Below are 21,182 nucleotides of genomic sequence, written 5' to 3' on the forward strand. Positions count from 1 at the left end.
TATGATTCTAATTAAACCAGGGATGATGATGATGATGATGATGATGATGATGATGATTTATTTATATAGCACCATCAATGTACATGCTGAAGTTACAGGAAGCCAGATTCTGGCTGGACATCAGGAAAAACTTCCTGACTGTCTGAGCAGTACGACAATGGAACCAGTGACCTAGGCTCTCCCACACTGGAGGCCTTCAAGAGGCAGCCGGACAACCCTCTGTCAGGGATGCTTTAGGGTGGATTCCTGCCTTGAGTAGGGGGTTGGACTCGATGGCCTTAGAGGACCCTTCCAACTCTACTATTCTATGATTCTATGATTCTATGCATCCCCCCAAAGAGAGGTCGGTTCTCCAGGCTCCACGTGCGCTCATACAATGGGATGAAACCCACGGAGGCAGAGGAGGAGGAGGAACGCCGCGGAGAAGGCCCGGGGCCGTCTGTACTTGCTCAGAGGCGCTCTGGCAGTAGCGCCGCCCGCGCCGAGGGGGCGGCCCTGGCAGGGGGTGTGTCCCGCCGGAGCGGCGCGCAGGGAGAGGGCGCCCCCTCGCCGGCTTTAAAAGCGCCTCCCGGGTCCGGCTGCAGCCGCGGCCAGCGCTGCGCCACGAGGTCCGGCGGGGCGCGCGCGGGCTGAGCGGCTGGGGGCGCCCGGAGGCCCCCCGACAGCGCCCCGCGGAGCAGCAGCAGCAGCGAGAGGCGCGGTAAGGCGGAGGCAAACTTTCGGGGGTGGGGTGGGGGTTCCCTCGATTGGCCCGCCCGTCCCCGAGCGACTGGAGCGGATCCTCAGCCTGCAAAGCCGAGAAGGGGTCCCGGGATACTGGAGAGGGTGGATTCACCCCGGGCGCCCCTTTGCACCCCGGGATCTCTGGGAGGCGTGGCCCGCGCTGGCCCTAAACTTTCTGGGAAGGAGTTGTGTGTGGGAGGGGTAAGTATGCGGGCGAGAGGACTCCTGATCGTGCGCAGAGCGTCTTCGGAGTTGTTGTCCTCCTCTAGCCCGCCCTGATGTCCCTGGTGGAGCCGAAGAGCGGCAGATGGATCCCCACGACCCCAAAAGCCTAGAAACTGTGGGTCCTTCCCAGGTTTGAAGTTGCTATCCCGGTCCGTTTGCCCCAGCTTGGGGATAGAGCGAAGGAGTCTTCTTCTTCTGCTTCTGCTTCTGGTTCTGTTTCTAGTTCTGCTTCTTCTGCTTCTCCTGTATTTATGAAGCACCCTCAGTGTACATGGTGCTGTACAGAGTAAAACAATAAAATAGCAAAACCCTGCCGCAGAGGCTTACATTCTAATAGCATCATAATAAAACAATAAGAAGGGGAAGAGAATGCACCAAACAGGCACAGGGGAGAGTAAAACTAACAGTATAAAAGTCAGATCAAAATCCAGTTTTAAAAGCTTTAGAAAAAAGAAAAGTTTTCAGCTGAGCTTTAAAAACTGCGATTGAACTTGTAGTTCGCAAATGTTCTGGAAGAGCGTTCCAGGCGTTAGGGGGGACAAATACATGGTTAGACAAAGGTTAGACAAATGCATGGAGGCTGATGGAGAAATGGAGCCTCCACGCTCAGAGGCAGGATACCTCAGAATACCTGTCGGTGGGGAATAAGCGACGGAGAGGCCGGCTGCCTTCAAGCCCTGGCTGCAGCTTGCGGGGAAGCCTCTGGCTGGCCGCAATGGACCTCTGGCACGATCCAACAAGGCGCTCCTTACGATGCCAAGGAGCGTTTGGTATTATGGGTCAAGCTCTGCAGCCTTTTAATGCATGCCCATTTGCCAGCTTGGGGACAGAGCGAAGGAGACTTCTTCTTCTGCTTCTTCTTCTGCTGCTGCTGCTGTTTCTTCTGCTTCTCCTCCTCCTGTATTTATATAGCACCCTCAATGTACATGGTGCTGTACAGAGTAAAACAATACAATAGCAAAACCCTGCTGCCTAGGCTTACATTCTAATAGAATCATAATAAAACAATAAGAAGGGGAAGAGAATGCACCAAACGGGCACAGGGGAGAGTAAAACTAACAGTATAAAAGTAAGCTGCAGCCTCTGGACCGTCCGTGAAATGAAACGCTCTTTGCACATGCTCAGGCATCACGTTCCAGGGATGGAGCTGCGCATTACAAACCGGTCCCAGTTTGTGTGTGTGTGTGTGTGTAATTCAATGCGGCCCCAGCGGTGACAATGGCGTGCTTCATCGCGAACAACTTTCCTTCTGAATTTTTAACCATGTTTTGGAAGCTGGCAAAACCATGCCATGGCGTTGGGTTACTGGTACCACGATGAAACCAGACCCTGGACTGGAAAAAAAACCCACACATGCACAGATGACAGGCGTTGCTTGCGTTCCACCGCAGGGAGATTCGAAGGGGCTCCGTTATTTTACTTTTCTTTGTAAGCTGATTTGTAGACCGGAGCTTTGACCCTGAAGAGGCTAAGCCAACGAATATATAAATGCAACAACCCGTATTAAAATAATAAAACAAAGCCAGCACTGGTTTGAAATCTGAAAGCAGGAAAACTATCAAGAGCAAAGACAACCCAGGGGGTGGAAACCAGCCTAAAGAATGCTCTTTTAACTTCCTGCCTCAACATGCAAAATCAGGGATGGGGGGGGGGTTGTTATTGGACCTCCCCAGGGACCCCCACATCTCAGACCATCTCCTTCCAGCCGAGATCTGCCAGTTTGGGGACGTTTCCCATCCACTCCCAGTGCTTTCTTTCACATCCTTTGCCCTTTGCTTTCTTTGCAACTTATAAATAAAGCTCCGCAACTCTAGAGACACAGGAAGAAATGGGGGGGGGGGGTTTCCTCCCCTTGCTAGCTGCAAGACCAGCTGCCCCCACGTTTTTCCTTCTTTAAAGTAGCAGAAAAGGGGCCTTCTTTATTTGTTTCAAATAAAGCTAGCTCTCGCAGAAAAACTCTTCTGACGTGACGGAAGAACTAACACTGACATGTCGACGTCTCCCTCTCTCGCCGCCTTTCTCTCTCTTTCTGGCACCCATTTATGACATGCATCAAGATAACTACCCCTCTCTGGTATGTTTTGCTCCCTGGCTAGCCTTTAATCCAGATTCTACAGCCAAAAAAAGCTGGATTCCGTGGCTTGCATGACTTCTGATTTATGTGCTCTTCAGCTAGCCATGGCAAACGGCCAAGGAAGTGTGTGTCTCTCCCCCCCCCCCAATAATACCCTGACTATTGTGCCAAATATATGCTCCCTCTCCAGTTTGGCACGTATTATGACCTGGCACTTTATGGCTGCTGCACCCTACGCACTGCTCCCTTTCAATTTTCCTTCCACCCCAAGGTGAAGTCTTTCTCATCCCATATCTGGCTTTAATGTTTCACCCGAGGCATGATTCCAGGCTTGTCTGCAGCCATGAGGGCTATGAGCTTGAATTTAAAAATAAAATGCTGGGCCAATCGTGAGCTGAATTTTGTGTTGGACAATGGCTCGCTGGGGATTGTTGACGAATGTGCAGAACAAACCACGGTCAAGCCATTCTCTCTTGAGAAGACAGTCGCACAGACACGTCCTGTCAACTGTAATTTATGTAGCACCTTGAATTTGCAACATGCTCTTATGATCTTTAATCTGTCACAACAACCCTGCGAGATAGATCTCTGTCAACAGTTTACAGCCGAAGGACAGAACCCAGTTCACATTTCATTTTCCTTTCTTCTTTTTTCCTGGTAAAACACACATGCAGCTCCCTTTCGCTTGAACGGCTGGTCTCCATGCAAGAATCACCCGGATATTGGGGCTGGGCGGGTGGGTGGGTGTGAAGGTCTGGTCCATTCCTGATAGGCTTTTATTTTATTTTACCATATTTCTTCGATTGTAAGACGCCATCGATTGTAAGAGTCACACTAATTTCAGCACCACCAACAGAAAAAAAAAGCTTTGGTTCTAAGAAATAATAAACACACCCGCGATTCTAAGATGCACCCCGTTTTTAGAGATGTTTATATGGGGAAAAAAGTGTGTCTTAGAATTGAAGAAATATGGTATTATTGGTACAATTCCACTGAGATTGATATTCATCATTAGTTGACTATCATTAGGCCTGCCGGAAAAGACTCGCCAACTTAACAGTCTTTTAGCGTTTAAGAAAGCTATAAAGACTGATTTATTCCGGCAGGCCTATCCAGTGGAATTTTAGGATGTTTTTAGGATTTTATTTTTTTTAATACTATTTTTATTGATTTTCAGTTTTTAGGATGTTTTAATGATGTATACTAGAGATGTTGGACCTGGCCATGGTGACACATCCCTTAGTTACATCCCGATTGGATTACTGTAACACGCTCTACGTGGGGCTGCCTTTGAAGAGTGTTCGGAAACTCCAGCTGGTTCAAAGAGCTGCAGCCAGATTGTTGACCTGGGGCTGGTTACAGGGAGCAGACGACTCCCCTGTTACAACAGCTCCACTGGCTTCCAGTCTGTTTCCGGGCACAATTCAAAGTGCTGGTTATGACCTATAAAGCCCTATATGGTTCGGGTCCAGGTTATTTGAAAGACCGTCTTCTCCCTTATGAGCCTGCCCGTGCTTTGAGATCTTCTGGAGAAGCTCTCTTTCAGTCCCACCATCTTCACAGACGCGCTTGGTGGGAACATGGGAGAGGGCCTTCTCGGTGGCTGCTCCGGTGCTCTGGAACTCTCTTCCCGGGGAAGCTAGGCTGGCTCCCTCCTTGCTGGGCTTTTGGAAGCAGGCTAAAACTTATTTGTTCCAGCAGGCCTTTGGAGAATAATCCGGCCCTCCATCTATGTTAATGTCTTATAATTTTGTTGTGTATTTTTTAAAATGTTTATGGTTTTGTTTCCCTCCCCCCCCCCCATGTATATTTTAAACTTTGTAAGGCTGCCTTGAGGTTTCCAGCATTGGGCAAAAGGCGGGATAAAAATAAATATAATAATAATAATAATTTTTAATTCAGTTGTATGTATTTTATGCTTATCGTTGTTCCTCGCCTCGATCCAAACAGAGAGGCGGGTAAGAAATGAAATTATTATTATTATTGCACAAATTCATAAGCCATAACAACAAAAACTTCCATGCTGGGTCAGACCGAGGGTCCGTCTAGTCCAGAACTCTGTTCACACAGTGACCAAGCAGCCATCGGCCAGGGACCAACAAAGCAGGACATGGTGCAACAGCACCCTCCCACCCATGTTCCCCAGCAACTGGTGCACACAGGCTTACTGCCTTGGATACTGGAGGTAGCACGTAACCATCAGGGCTAGTAGCCATTGATAGCCTTCTCCTCCAGGAATTTATCCAACCTCCCTTTAAAAGCCATCCAAATTGGTGGCCATCACTACATCCTGTGGTGGTGAGTTCCATAGTTTATGCTGTGTGAAGAAGTCCTTCCTTTTATCAGTCCTGGATCTCCCACCAATCAGGTTCATAGGATGATGACCCCGTTGGGTGCCAGTATTTTGAGAAAGGGAGGAAAAATTCTCCCTATCCACATTCTCCGCACCATGCATCATTTTGTAAACCAAAAAGACAACAAGTTGATAATCTAAAACTTCAATTATGGGAGGGGGGGGAGTGACAAGGGAGGAGAGCCGAGGTGGGAGGATGAATAGCAGAGGAACTGGGGATGGAGAGAGACAGGTCCACGCAATCATGGTTTGTCTAATGTAGGATGGGGCTTGGAGGCGAAGCTAAAGCGTTCATGGGCAGAGCTGGGTTTTGAGGAGCAGTTTGAAGGAGCAGACAGAAGTTGCTCTATATTTGGGTGTTCAGGTCACGGGGGGCAGGGGGGTTGCACAAGGGGCACTTCTGTCTACATTGCAGGGGAGCCCTGTGATTGGAAAGTACGTGCGCCGTTCAGAACCAACAACAGTGTGCGTTTTTGCATTTAAACTGTGAAATGTTTTATACTCAAATATGGAAAGTGGAAACACAGGAAGCTGCATTATGCCGAGTCAGACCCTTGGCCGATCTAGCCCGGTATTGCCAACACTGACTGGCAGCCGCGGCTCCCCAGGCTTTAGGGCAGGAACAATTCCTAGAGATGTCGGGAATTGAACCTGGGACCTTCTGCATGCATAACAGGGGCTCTATGCTGCTGAGCTGCATCTCCTCTTCACGAAGGGCCCCTTCCTACGAATTCTGTAACCAAAGCCACAAAATGAGTTCAGTAGAGCGAGGGTGGGCAGACTTAAGCTTTATTTGTGTGCGTGTTTTGCTGTTTTTACTAGAATCCCCATATCCGCCAGGTGCAAAAGACACACGCTTAGAATTAAAGAGCTTTGAACGTACTCTGAGCATGTTGTGAGCCCGGGAATTTGACTCGGAACAGAACTGGGCTCACCGCTCTTTCCCAACAAAGTCCCGTCCTTGTTACTCTGAGCTTTCCTTCAATTTAGCCGTCTAATTTAGGTGGGAAAAGCCAGAGGGTTGTTGCTAACTGTTTTTGACGAGGGTTTCTGACTCCCAATTGTTAATCTACTACAGATCACCCAGGGATCTACCAGTAGATCCCGATTTGCTTTTTGTCCACGTATGCAGTACAGAAGTGGTACTTAAACCGAATTCTGGTCCTTAATCCATTAACTTGGAATTCTATATATGTTCTGTTTGTAGCTCCTGAAATCATCTTTGGGGTCCTCCTGTGCATCTCAAATGAGCCACGAAATGCTCCATGGGACACTGCCCAATAAGGGCACACACACACACACTCACACACACACTCACTCATTCTGTCCTGGTGTTCTGTTCTACAGTCAACAGACCCAAAGGGTTGCAAACTGGTGTTTGGCATCTTTATTCCCTTCATAGTTGAAAAGTTGTTTAGATGTAATGGGTTCAGGGAGGATCCCCAAGATAGGATGATTTATGCATGTTTGCTTTGGGCTGGTATCCAACGCAGACAAACAGAAGCAGGGCTTCTAAGAACCGTTGCTCCTTCACCGCAAACGGGCTGGGCACTCCGCGCCTGGCCAGCCGGCTTGCTCCGGAGCAGGAAACCACCTTGGCAAAGAGCAAATTGATTCTCTCCGCTGTTTCTTTGGCAGAAGATGACGCTGAACACCCAGCAAGGAGGGAGCACGAGTCCTTCCCGGAGACGGGCCAGCACCCCGCTTCCCGCCTCCTATGGGACTCGCCCGGGGATGCTGAGCGTTCGCCCCAAGCCGGCCAGAGCTGGCCACCCGCAGCTGGGGCAGTCCTCGTCCTGCGAGCCCCGAGGGCGCCTGCCTGAGCCACGGGGCAGCTGGTCTTCGGAGTCCTCTGATTCGGAGGAGTCGTGGGAGTCGCTGTACCGAGTGGTGCTCCTGGGCGACCCCGGCGTGGGCAAGACCAGTTTGGTCAACCTTTTCGCTGGGGTTCAAGAGAAGGATTTGCCGGAACAACAGAGAGGTAGGTCTGCCTTGTGACGTGGGGAAGGTCCAGGGAACTGTAGCCCTGTGGAGCTTGCATGATATGGAGCAGCATTGGCTTCCTGGGGCTCTGCTAATGCCAGGGGTCTGACTGATGGCAAGATTAAGGTCTTCCATGGCTAGTGATCTCAGGGCATTGGTTTTTCCCCCCTGCTGCAAGTCATATGTAAAGTGGCTTATTTGCGCGAGCCATCTAAAGCAGGCTGATATACAACGCACCTGCTAGTCATGAGATAGAGCCTCCATGTTCAGAAGCAGTATACCTTTGAGAAGAAGAAGCAAGTACAGGTTTAGGCTGGTTTATTCCCAAGGCACCCTGGGAGCTGGAGTTTGGGAGGGGCGAGAACGAGGCTCTCTGCATTCCCAACACAGCTTGACGGCGATTCCTGAGGCCATCGAGAGGTGGGGCTAGAGCGGCTGTCCATCTGTGTCCCTGTCCTCTGGTCATTCAGGGAGGGGCTGTTGTGCGAATGGCCCTGCTCACAGTGGGGGTCCGGCCCCTTCCCCGGAAATGTCTTCTCAACTCCCCCTCTTGAGATGGCTCCCTGTTTTTGCTGGGGGGGAAGGGACCAGAGACTTGCTTGAATTTATACCCCCGTCTCCCCCAGTTTGGGTCCGATGCTTTGCCTTGGTCCATACATTCAGCCGGGGGTGGGGGGTGCTGAAATGGAGTGTGTGGGAAGGGGGGGTGGGAGTGGCACCTCCCCACCCACCCTTGACCTTGACTGCACCTGCCTTCTGTGACGCCGACACTGAGTCTGTAGAAGGGAAGGGTTCCTCCTGCTTGGAGTCCATCAGCGTTTCCTGACGGCTGGAACAACTGCTGTTCTCCAAGGTGGCACGCAGGGCCAGCGTCAAGGGTCCGCGTGGTCGGGCACCAGCCGAGGGCCCACCCCGGAGCAGGGGCCCACCGGGAAGAGCCCCCTGGAGTTGCTCGTCCTCTTCGACATTGCAAGGTGCTTGTTCACTTGCCTCTCGCTGTTGCCCAGACAAGGGTGGTGGTGGTGGTAAGGAGGAGGTGCAGGAGATGCTCCCTGCCTCTCTGCCTGTCGAGGAAGCCAGTGGCAGCAGTGAGGAGGAAAGAGGAGGAGGAGGAGGAGGAGGAGGAGGAGCAGCCGGTGACCATGGCAGTGAGACGGTGGACTCCTCGCTGAGGAAGGGGTGCCATTGGAGGTGCCCTCCAAAACCTGGAGCTGGCATCACTCCCTTCATTACACTGTCTAATGCACCCTTCTCCCATCACCCCCATGCTGGCCAGGGACGATGGGACTCGTAGTCCAGGAAATCTGGAAGGAGGCGGCTTAGGGAAGGCTGGTCCAAGGGTTCCTTGATCCTAATCCTGCCGCCTGGCTCTTTTCAGAGGACACCTATGAGCGCACCTTGTCTGTGGATGGCGAGGAGACCACGCTGATGGTGATCGACACCTGGGAGGCTGAGAAGCGGGTAGGTGGCGGATCGCGTCCCATTGAGACCAGCACCGGTGTGCGGCCAGTGAGGGGGGCCGAGATGCTAAAGAGGGCAGGATCCTGTACCTTTGATAGCTGCAGAAAAGAAGGAATTTCGGGAAGACTGGAGGAGCTGTGTTTGCCTCTGTCCCCTTAGCTTGTCTTGAAACTCTTCCTGTGCAACTAACTGCTTGTTTATGTCCTTGGGCTCATGGGCTACGATGATAGTGGCCATGGTGGCCTTTGGGATGAACAGCCTATAAAAAGAATAAATGGAGTCCATGCAGGAAAGAGCCTCCGTGGCCCCCGGCTGCAACAAGCCGAAGAGGGTAACCTCCATTTTCAGAAAAGCTTTTCCCCCAGAGAGTGGGCATCCCTCGGGTACCCTGCTCCTGGCGCATCCATGTCGCCACCATCGGTAGGGACAGCGCTGAGCTACACAGGCCATTGGCCTGATCCAGCGTGACAGCCCCAGTGTGCTTATGGGCCGGCACCCTCGCTCTGCGGTCCCGCTTGCATGTAGCGAGAGAGCGTTCATTGATCGGTTTCAATCTGTCGTGCCCGCTCCAACAAAGCCAAGCTTGGGTGACGATCAATTAAAAACAAGCGCAAAACATTCCATTCGATTGGCAGAGACGCAGAGAGATGGAGCCGTGAACGAGCAAGTCACCTGTTCAGACGCCCGTAATCTCAATCCCAGTCTCGCTGGGCAGTCCGAGCCCAGTTTCTGTTTCCCTGCCCTCTTCAGCATTATGAAGGCAATACTGACCTACCTTGCAAGGTTGTTGTAGGAGGTAACAAGGAGGGCAGCGAGGATGATCAGGGGTCTGGAAACAAAGTCCTACGAGGAGAGACTGAAAGAACTGGGCATGTTTAGCCTGGAGAAGAGACTGAGGGGCAACATGAGAGCACTCTTCAAATACTTGAAAGGTTGTCACACAGAGGAGGGCCAGGATCTCTTCTCGATCCTCCTAGAGTGCAGGACACGGAATAACGGGCTCAAGTTAAAGGAAGCCAGATTCCAGCTGGACATCAGGAAAAACTTCCTGACTGTTAGAGCAGTACAACAATGGAATCAGTTCCCTAGGGAGGTTGTGGGCTCTCCCACCCTAGAGGCCTTCAAGAGGCACCTGGACAACCATCTGTCAGGGATGCTTTAGGGTGGATTCCTGCATTGAGCAGGGGGTTGAACTCGATGGCCTTGTAGGCCCCTTCCAACTCTGCTATTCTATAATTCTATGTAATGTAGCTAAAGGGCTTCAATTGCACTGGAGCCCTGATGGAGGGTGGCGATAGTTAATTCAGTAGGGAGAGGCCAGAACACCTGTTTTGCGTCCTGAAGTTGGCAGGTTTGATCCTTGGCATCCCCAGGTAAAAGGAACAGGTAGGCGATGGGGCGTTGGCAAGAGCATCAGCATCCAGCCACCTTCTTAGAATCATAGAATAGCAGAGTTGGAAGGGGCCTCTAAGGCCATCGAGTCCAACCCCCTGCTCAGTGCAGGAATCCACCCTAAAGCATCCCTGACAGGTGGCTGTACAGCTGTTAGGTATGCTTCTTCTCTCCCTCTGGGCCGTGGTCCAGGCTGGGCCCAGAACACGGAGGGTGCGAGCGAATGGGCAGCAAGGAGGAGGCAGGACTGCTTGAAGGAGAGGGTTCCTCTGAGAACATCTTGGCTAAGAGCCCCTCCAAGCCTGAAGATGCTGCTGCTGCTGCTGCTTAAGAATCTGGAGGGAAAACTCGACTAGGATTGGGCAGAGGAGGAAAGGAGATGTCCAAGACTGGTCTCCCCTTATGCATGCCTTAGTCCTGATGGGAGTGTGGAGCAGGGCCTTCTCTGTGGTGACCACCCATTTCAAACCGCCAGAGTCCAACAATGCAGATATTCAGGACAGGTGGCTGTCTTTTTGTCTGCCTGTCTGCAGTTATGAACACGCTTTGGGCACAATCCCATGGATGTTTTAGACTGGAAAAAGTCCTACAACTCCCAGTATTCTGCTGGCTGGGGAATGCTGGGGGTTGTAGTACTTTCCCCTGTCTAAACATCCATTGGATTGTGCCTTCATTAGGGAGTAGGCCCTGCTGAAGACAGCGGGGCTTACTTCTGAGTAAATGAGCACAGGACTGTGGTGCTCCTTTTAAGAGGTGGGTTTTGAATTTTGTAATCTTCTGGCGATTTAGGATTGCTTGAATTTTAGCTTTTGTATCTTAAAAAATAAAGCAGCGGATACAGCTTAGAAACAGCTGGCCCTCCAATTTTAAATTTGCTTGAAAAGATGGGAGTTTTGCATGATATCGGTATGTGCTCCACACTCCTTGGCAGTCCAGATGAAAAGGGGTAAATTTCCTAAGGGTGAGGGGAAGGGGTGTGGGGCAGGATCCAGCAAACGCGTGAGACCCCCTATGTGTAGCAGTTGTGTGGGACCTAATAGCAGGTGTTTGTAGTTACCCAGTGGTAAGGGAACGTGCATTCTGGACATGCTCAGAGGTACTCTTGAATGTCCTTTTTAACTCCACATTTCTGGAACTGGCCCCCTGGAATTCCGAATCGATTCAGCCCTGGCTCAAACGAAACCCACGGAACGCAACACCTCTTGGGGACGCGTGGGCTGAGCTAGGGCTTCTGGGTGGCATCTGTTAGCTATTTTCTCTTCCCCCCCTTTCTCTCCCAGGATGTTTTCTAGATCTCCCCAATGTGGCCTAGCCTCTTGGCCTTAGTGCAGCCTTCCTCAACCTGGGGCGCTCCAGATGTGTTGGACTGCATCTCCCAGACTGCCCCAGCTGGGGCAGTCTGGGAGATGCAGTCCAACACATCTGGAGCGCCCCAGGTTGAGGAAGGCTGCCTTAGTGGCTCCCACGTTAGCCCAGCTGCATTGAGCAGGCAGCCCGTTCAGTTCGGAGCAGAGCTTCCCCGTGGAGGCAATTTCTCCGCTGACGGATTGATGGGGAGACTGTGTCAACCGTAGCCCAAAGGCAAAAGCTTTTAATGTGCATTTGGTCAATTCGGCCGTGTGTAAAGGCAGCGACGAGAGGTCAGTTGGATGATGCAGACCAGAGCCTAATCTGTCACCCTCAAAATGGGAGATGGGGGGTCTACCCTGCCCCACAGTCCTATTTTTATGTTTGGTTTCAGGTTTATAGCCAGAGCATAAATTAAATTCAATTCAATCCAGTTTTTGCTTATAGTTAAATGAATAAAACATGTAAGAAGAAGGGGGGAACATTCACGTGTACACATAAAGTTTTGCAGAACATAAACTTCAATTAACAATGAAGCAATAAATGCTCTGCTCCCCACCCCACCCTGTGCCAATGCCTTGGCTCATCCTTCCCCAACACATCTGGTGCCTTCCAGATGTTTTGCACTACAAACCCCAGCATCCCTATAGGTGGAATCCATTGCCTTTCCTTTTAATGGTTCTTCATAAAAACAAATGATGCCCATAGGAGGTTTTCATATATATATATATTTTGCTGGAAGTTCATGCTGCATGTTACTCAAGTCTTCTTCTGCGTCTGTGAATAAAAGTGGGTGCACTCGGCGCTGCCTAGACCGGGGGGGGGGGAGGCGACCCTTGTGGGCCCACGGGGAAGTGTGACTAACTGTCCTGGGCGCCACCGCAAAATGGCAGCCGTGGAAGGCGTGGCTAGTGGCAAAGGTGAGTCATTTCGTGTAGCCCAAAGGCGTTCGGAGGACAGGAAGCTGGCAGCAGCCGGGGGCCTGTACTGTGCTTTGACGGGATCGCAGTGTGAAAACGTGTTAAACATTTTTTTAAAACACCACCACCACAAGAGGAGGGTGCCGAGAAAGGTATCCAGGGGGCTGTGGGTGCCACGTTGCCTGACCCTTGCTCTAGCTGTGCCAGTCCGTGCTTTGCCCGTTGTTGTTCTGCTTTGCTGTGTGAATTCCCAGGGCCCCCCGCTAATAATAATAATAATAATAATAATAATAATAATAATAATAATAAATATTTCTTACCCGCCTCTCCATCCTGATCGAGGCGAGGAACAGCAGTAAGTATAAAATACATTAAATACTGATTAAAAACGTAGTATGCAGCGTGGGCTGGTCCATGGAGTGACGAAGAGTCGGAAGCGACTGAACAAATAAACAACAACGTACACCGTTAAAACTTCCTAAAATCATAGAATCATAGAATAGCAGAGTTGGAAGAGGCCTACAAGGCCGTTGAGTCCAACCCCCTGCTCAATGCAGGAATCCACCCTAAAGCATCCCTGACAGATGGTTGTCCAGCTGCCTCTTGAATGCCTCTAGTGTCGGAGAGCCCACAACCTCCCTAGGGAACTGGTTCCATTGTCGTACTGCTCTAACAGTCAGGACGTTTTTCCTGATGTCCAGCCAGAATCTGGCTTCCTGTCACTTGAGCCCATTATTCCGTGTCCTGCACTCTGGGAGGATCGAGAAGAGATCCTGGCCCTCCTCTGTGTGACAACCTTTCAAGTATTTGAAAGGCATCCGAAAAGGATCCTAAAAATGCCTTCGGGTGCCCTGGTAAGTTGCTTCCCCCCCCCCCCCCCGTTTCTCGCAGCCCTCGGAAGAAGACAACTGGTTCCACAATTACTGCATGCAGGTGGGCAACGCCTACGTCATCGTCTACTCCATCACCGACCGGGGCAGCTTCGAGAGCGCTTCGGAGATGCGGATCCAGCTGCGCCGCACCCGCCAGGCGGAGAATATCCCCATCATTTTGGTGGGCAACAAGACTGACCTGGTGCGCTGCCGGGAGGTTTCCGTGGAAGGTGGGTGGAAAGAGGCCCCCGGGGCACCTGGGGAGATGCTCTCCTCCACCGGGGGGGGGGGGGGTGTCGGCCGCGGGAGGTGGGGAGGGGCGTTCCTAAGCTTTGGAAGTTGACCCAGCTGCGATTCAGCTGTGGCTGTAGCCGTCTCTAGCATCTTCGTGTAATGATGGCCACCAATCTGGACGGCTTTAAAAGGAAGGGGAAGGCTATCCATGGCTACTAGCCCTGATGGCTGCGTGCTATCTCCAGTATTCGAGGCAGTAGTGGGGCGCAGAGTGGTAAAGCAGCAGTTTCTGCAGCTGAAACTCTCCCCACGGCCTGAGTTCGATCCCAGCGGAAGCTGGTTTCAGGCAGCCGGCTCGGGTCGACTCAGCCTTCCGTCCTCCCGAGGTCGGTAAAATGAGTACCCAGTTAGCTGGGGGAAAGGTAATAATGGCCGGGGAAGGCAACGGTAAACCACCCCGCTATAAGGCCTGCCAAGAAAACGTCAGCGAAAGCTGGCGTCCCTCCAAGAGTCAGTAATGACTCAGTGCTTGCACGAGAGGTTCCTTTCCTTCCTAAGCCTGTGTGTGCAGCAGTTACTGGGGAACATGGGTGGGAGGGTGCTGTTGCACCATGTCCTGCTTGTGGGTCCCTGTCTGATGGCTGGTTGGCCACTCTGTGAACAGAGCGCTGAACCCATATGAAAAGGAGGACAGGGCTCCTGTATCTTTAACAGTTGCATAGAAAAGGGAATTTCAGCAGGTGTCATTTGTATATATGGAGAACCTGGTGAGATTTCCTCTTCATCACCACAGTTAAAGCTGCAGGTGCCCTGCCCTCTTTTAAATCTGGTCCCTCTAGTATAGCTCCTGCGTCTTTAACTGTTGTGATGAAGAGGGCATTTTATCAGGTGCTGCATGCATACAAACAACACCTGCTGAAATTCCCTTTTCTAAGCAACTGTTAAAGATACAGGAGCCCTGTCCTCCTTTCCATATGGTCACCCTAGACTAGATGGACCCTTTGGTCTGATCCAGCAGGGCACTTCCTATGTTCTTATGGGGGAACCTCTTTCAGCCCAAGGGTCAAATTCAATTTGGAAGATGCTCTGAAGGGCGGGTTGGAGGGACAAAGGGGGTGGGGCTGAAGGGAGAAAAGGGTGGGGCTTGAATATTCCAAAACTACCAGCATATTTCAGCTTTAGTGCGCAAAGCCTATGCATGTTTAGACAGGAAAAAAAGTCCTACAACTCCCAGCATTGCTGGCTAGGGAATGCTGGGAGTTGTGGGTCTTTCTTTCTGTCAAAACATACATAGGACTGCACCCTAAAGCTCTTAGTCAGGGTGTCCGTATGGAAAGGAGGATAGGGCTCCTGCATGTTTAACAGTTGCATTGAAAAGGAAATTTCAGCTGGTGTCATTTGTATATATGGAGAACCTGGTGAAATGCCCTCTTCATCACCACAGTTAAAGCTGCAGGAGCCCTGCCCTCTCTTAAATCTGGTCACTCTAGCATAGCTCCTGCAGCTTTAACTGTTGTGATGAAGAGGGAATTTCACCAGGTGCTGCATGCATACATAAATGACACCGGCTGAAATTCCCTTTTCTATACAACTGTTAAAGATACAGGAGCCCTGTCCTCCATCTTCTATGCCTCTTTCATTCAAATGGCACGATTATGCAAGAGCACCTGGCCCTCTCTAAGTGCTACACAATCAGTCCCTGATCTAACTCTTGGATTCCACCTCCTGGATTTCTTCTTGTTTGAAGATCCATATTCTAACCCTTAGATTAAGAGTCCTGGACCCTGAGCCCTTCTTGGCATGAATGTTCTGCTGTCACTTCTAGGGTGACCATATGAAAAGGAGGACAGGGCTCCTGTATCTTTAACAGTTGCATAGAAAAGGGAATTTCAGCAGGTGTCATTTGTATATATGGGGAACCTGCTGAAGTTCCCTCTTCATCACAACAGTTAAAGCTGCAGGAGCTATACTGCAGCTATACTGTGACCAGATTTAAAAGAGGGCAGGGCACCTGCAGCTTTAACTGTTATGATGAAAAGGAAATTTCACCAGGTTCTCCATATATACAAATGACACCTGCTGAAATTCCCTTTTCAATATAACTGTTAAAGATACAGGAGCTGTGTCCTCCTTTTCATATGGTCACCCTAGTCACTTCCCAAGTCTTCATTCCTTACGTTCTAGCAAGTTCCTAGTCCTTATGGTGCACCTGGAGATCACCTCTGAAGCCAAAGAAAAGCTTTCAGTTCGGAGCTTAATCTGAGGCAGCTCACTGGGACTCGGCCTCAGAGCCTGTTTTAAGTACTTGAGCTCTGCCCTAGAATCATAGAATAGCAGAGTTGGAAGGGGCCTACAAGGCCATGGAGTCCAACCCCCTGCTCAATGCAGGAATCCACCCTAAAGCATCCCTGACAGAGGGTTGTCCAGCTGCCTCTTGAAGGCCTCTAGTGTGGGAGAGCCCACACCCTCCTTAGGTCACTGGTTCCATTGTCGTACTGCTCTAACAGTCAGGAAGTTTTTCCTGATGTCCAGCTGGAATCTGGCTTCCTTTTACTTGAGCTCGTAGAGTGCACCTCTGAGCACTCACAGAGTGCCTTTCCCCTCCCATATATCTATAATCTCCCATATATCTATAATAATAATAATAATAATAATAATGATGATGATGATGATAAATAATATATTTTTAATAAACTTTTCTTTTTTCTAAAGCTTTTAGAACTTGATTTTGATCTGACTTTTAGACTGTTAGTTTTACTCTCCCCTGTGCCTGTTTGGTGCATTCTCTCCCCCTTCTTATTGTTTTATTATGATGCTATTAGAATGTAAGCCTATGCAACAGGGTTTTGCTATTTTATTGTTTTACTCTGTACAGCACCAGGTACACTGAGGGTGCTATATAAATAAATAAATAAATAAATAAATAAATAAATAATTCTTACCCTCCTCTCCTTGTGGATCGAGGCAGGAACAACATTAAATACAATACCATACATAAGGCTTTGTAGGAAGAATTTCCAGGCAGTCTTGGAAATTCTGCACCTCTTACTTTAGGAACATAATATCGCTTCAGTTATTGAGGTTTGGGGCTCTGGTACCTTGCTCTTCTTTGTGTCTCTGACTTGTGGCTAGCAGAAGTTGTATAATAATTAGGCCTGCAACTTTTAATCCATCAATTAATTCAGGCTGCAATCCTACACTCACTGACCTGGGAGTAGGCCCCTTTAAACACAATGGGGCTTACGTCTGAATAGACATGTACAGGTTTGCACTGTTAAATTAACTAAAAAGCTTTTAAATCAACTAATAAAATTGCATCCCCACCAATTAATCAGGCAACAAATCCCTTTAAAAAAAAAAAAAAAAAAAAAGACACATTTCAATTTCTGCAGCCGAAACTCTCCCCACGGCCTGAGTTCAATCCCAGCGGAAGCTGGTTTCAGGCAGCCGGCTCCGGTCGACTCAGCCTTCCATCCTCCCGAGGTCGGTAAAATGAGTACCCAGTTAGCTGGGGGAAAGGGAATAACGGCCAGGGAAGGCAACGGCAAACCACCCCGCTATAAGGCCTGCCAAGAAAACGTCAGCGAAAGCTGGCGTCCCTCCAAGGGTCAGTAATGACTCAGTGCTTGCACGAGAGGTTCATAAATACCTACAAAAGCAGCTGATGGCTGGCAGGCACCATCTCAGAAGAGCTATTCTTCCTTCACCCTATCAAAAAGCAGAGAAGGCCTCTTCTAAGATGGCTGGTTGCAGAATAGGCGTGTGATGTATAAAAATTATTATTATTATTATTATTATTATTATTATTATTTATTCCATTTATATAAAAGGAACTCTGCTTTCCTCTTCAATACTGTTGTTTTCGCCAGGTGGAAATGTACGCGCCTACATTGTTTTCCTTCCCTCGCCAGCTGAAGACCATTTTATTTTCTCGGTATTTTTACACCTAATTTAACTTAAATTTAAACTTTGCTGTTTTAATCTCATATTTTAACCTATATCAATTTTTGCTGTGTGGTTTTATCCTGGTTGTGCTTTTTATGTTGTATTTTGTATTTCTCTTTTAAATTGTTGGTTGTTTTTATGATCTTCGTGGTTTTAATTTTTGTGAACCGCCCAGAGAGCTTCGGCTATTGGGGGATATAAAAATGTAATAAATAACTAAAAAATAAATAAATATGTTGATGGACTTGATTAAAACTGATTTGGTTCGTCAACGAAGAGGTCTTTAACCGGGTGATGGCACCATAAATAAATTGCTTTGTGTAACCAACGTTGATTTTGCCATTCGGTTTTCTCGGGTTACGATTTGGTCCGGGGATGGTGAGGCCTGTCGTCCGTCTGGGACTGGGCCTTTCTCTGCTTGCTGCCCAGAGTGGCTCATTTATTTATTTATTTATTTATTGCATTTTTATACCGCCCAATAGCCAAAGCGCTCTGGACGGTTTACAAAAATGAAAACCACAAAAACCATTCAAAATATAAAACAACCAGTATAAAAGCATAATATAAAACACAATATAAAAACACAGCCAGGATAAAATCAAGCAGCAATGCAGAAATTAATACAGATTTAAAATACAAATTGAAAACAGCAAAGTTAAAATTAAGTTAATAGACTGTTAAAATGCTGAGAAAATAAAAAGGTCTTCACCTGGCATTTAAAAGAGTATAGTGTAGGTGCCAAGCGAACCTCCTTAGGGAGCTCATTCCACAGCCGGGGTGCCACAGCAGAGAAGACCCTGCTCCTGGTAGCCACCTGCCTCACTTCCTTTGGCAGGGGATCGCGGAGAAGGACCCCTGTGGATGACCTTAGGGTCCGGGCAGGCACATATGAGAGGAGGTATTCTTAGGGTGACCATATGAAAAGAAGGACAGGGCTCCTGTATCTTAGGGTGACCATATGAAAAGGAGGACAGGGCTCCTGTATCTTTAACAGTTGTATTGAAAAGGGAATTTCAGCAGGTGTCCTTTGTATATATGGGGAACCTGGTGAAATTTCCTCTTCATCACCACAGTTAAAGCTGCAGGTGCCCTGCCCTCTCTTAAATCTGTGATGAAGAGGGAATTTCACCAGGTTCTCCATATATACAAATGATACCTGCTGAAATTCCCTTTTCTATGCAACTGTTAAAGATACAGGAGCCCTGTCCTCCTTTTCATATGGTCACCCTACCTTCAGATAGCCTGGCCCCAAGCCGTTTAGGGCTTTGAATGTTAATACCAGCACTTTGAATCGGGCCCGGACCTGGACTGGTAGCCAGTGAAGCTGGAAAAAGACTCTCACGGGCGGCCTTTTTCGGTGCATCAGAGACTCTGCATCTGTGATTCAGGGGAAGTGGAGGACATTCAGCATTCTCTGTTGTGATGCCCTATACATACATCCCCTGGACAAAAAATTCTCGATTACATTCGTCGTTATCTTTCTGACCGATCTACCTTTGAGCAAATCTCTATATTGCTGGCTGGCAATAATGTATTTATTACTGATCTGGTTGCAAAATTCGCCTTCGCTGCACGTAAGTTGACAGCTAGGCGCCAAGACTCCAAACAAGTTTCGTAAAGGAGAACTGGCGATTTCGTTCTTGTATATGTACTGATCTAGCTCCCCACTCGTGAGTCCTTATTGTACGTTAATGTGGTTTTTATATTTATATTCCATTTGTGTTCATTATTTTTTTATTTTACTTTCAATTATCCACTTTTAGCTTATTTATCTTTGCTTATCTTTTTACTTGTTTTTATGATGTCGAATTGTGATGGCTTCTCGCTTCTCGCAATAAAGGGCTCCTTCGTTCATTCTCTTGGCAGAAGGCCGGGCCTGCGCCGTGGTCTTTGACTGCAAGTTCATCGAGACGTCGGCCGCCCTCCAGCACAACGTCGCTGAGCTCTTCGAGGGGGTGGTGCGGCAGATCCGGCTGCGGAGGGACAGCAAGGAGGCCAACGCCAGGCGCATGTCGCTCTACAAGCGCAAGGAGAGCCTCACCAAGAAAGTGCGCCGCTTCCTCGACCGGCTGGTAGCCCGCAACAACAAGAAGGTGGCCCTGAAGGTCCGTTCCAAGTCCTGCCATGACCTCTCCGTGCTCTGAGCGAATCCAACGCTGCCGCCGCCGCCGCCGCCGCCCATCCCCTCTTGTGCTTCCAAGAGCTCGGACTTGGTATTCCTTCCCACGTGTACGTAGGGGGGATGCAAACTCTTCTTTGCTGGTGTCCCTTAAGACAGGAGGACCTTCCCGTAGGGCAAAGCAAAGATCCGTGGGCAGCCAGACGGCGTGGTGCCGCAGGGGTGTCCCATTCTAGGGAGGCCCTTCTGGCGCCAACTTGGCCTTTGTCACATCAATCCGTGGCCTTTGTTCAAAGCTCTGGGGGTGAGGGTGGGCTCTTCTCCACAGCCCTGGTCTTGGGGTAAGAGGAATGGGACTGAGTGGGACGTCACCCTGCTCGATCGTCGTGACCCCAAAGGCTTTTGGCGTTGCCCTCTTGGCTCCGCTGGACCTACAGCAGTGTCCAGCGTGCCTCAGGCCTGTGGCTGATGCCAGGAAAGACTTTTGTCCAGAACCCCTGAGTTAATTGCTTGAAGCCTGGCTTTCACATCGCGTCATACTCACAGGCCCGGAGTAAGTATTATGTTAAGAGCTCTATAGAGCAGGAACAGCTTCAGAAAATGGGGAGCAGCCTGTTGTATTATAATTGAATCTTCCCCGATGGGAACCCTACCAAATACCTAAATCCTGTAGCTTAGAAGAGGGAGGCTGTTCTCTTCTCAAGATCGTAGGAGGCAGGAGTCATTTCTTTTCCTTTTTCTTCAGAGGCAACACAATGTTAAATATGGATGCTGAATACTTTCTGCACTGCAGAAGGTCTTAAGAAATGGACGGAAATGGGAGCATCTGAGGGCGTTTATGGGCACATCCGTCTTCACGTCTGAATGCTAATAAGATTATGGGAAGGGAGAGAAAGTGTGAATCTTGGGGACGGTTGTAGGGAATCCGGTCTCCCTTTAGGGATTCCTAGTGCTTTCCTCTGACCTCCTGAGTGCAGAAGCAGGTGATAGAAGTAGAGCTTCCAAATCACGGGAGGTCCTGGTTCCTCTCTATTCGGCCCTGGTTAGGCCTCATCTAGAGTATTACGTCCAGTTCTGGGCTCCACAATTCAAGAAGGACGCAGACAAGCTGGAGCGTGTTCAGAGGAGGGCAGCCAGGATGATCAGGGGTCTGGAAACAAAGCCCTATGAAGAGAGACTGAAAGAACTGGGCAGGTTTACCCTGGGGAAGAGAAGATGGAGGGGAGACCTGAGAGCACTCTTCAAATACTTAAAAGGTTGTCACACAGAGGAGGGCCAGGATCTCTTCTCGATCCTCCCAGAGTGCAGGACACGGAATAACGGGCTTAAGTTAAAGGAAGCCAGATTCCAGCTGGACATCAGGAAAAACTTCCTGACTGTTAGAGCAGTGTGACAATGGAACCAGTTCCCTAGGGAGGTTGTGAGCTCTCCCACACGGGAGGCCTTCAAGAGGCAGCTGGACAGCCCTCTGTCAGGGATGCTTTAGGGTGGATTCCTGCATTGAGCAGGGGGTTGGACTCGATGGCCTTGTAGG

General features: G+C 49.5%; 1 protein-coding gene across 1 annotated transcript; it reads left to right on the top strand.

The window, feature by feature from the left end:
• The first annotated feature begins 635 nt into the window (after positions 1–635).
• Positions 636–20,668, top strand: REM1 (RRAD and GEM like GTPase 1). The gene is made up of 5 exons (XM_063121252.1): positions 636–700; positions 7,014–7,356; positions 8,737–8,819; positions 13,370–13,580; positions 19,396–20,668. Exons 2-5 carry the CDS (start codon positions 7,017–7,019, stop codon positions 19,671–19,673), a joined length of 912 nt encoding a protein of 303 aa, XP_062977322.1. The 5' UTR covers positions 636–700; positions 7,014–7,016; the 3' UTR covers positions 19,674–20,668.
• The last annotated feature ends 514 nt before the right edge of the window (positions 20,669–21,182 follow it).

The sequence above is a fragment of the Elgaria multicarinata genome, chromosome 1 (assembly GCF_023053635.1).
Source record: "Elgaria multicarinata webbii isolate HBS135686 ecotype San Diego chromosome 1, rElgMul1.1.pri, whole genome shotgun sequence".
NCBI lineage: Eukaryota > Metazoa > Chordata > Lepidosauria > Squamata > Anguidae > Elgaria > Elgaria multicarinata.

Coding starts and splice junctions, on each gene's coding strand:
- REM1 (XM_063121252.1), top strand. CDS start 7,017: ATGACGCTGAACACCCAGCAAGGAGGGAGCACGAGTCCTTCCCGGAGA. Junction 7,357..8,736: donor TTTGCCGGAACAACAGAGAG/GTAGGTCTGCCT, acceptor GGCTCTTTTCAG/AGGACACCTATGAGCGCACC. Junction 13,581..19,395: donor CCGGGAGGTTTCCGTGGAAG/GTGGGTGGAAAG, acceptor TTCTCTTGGCAG/AAGGCCGGGCCTGCGCCGTG.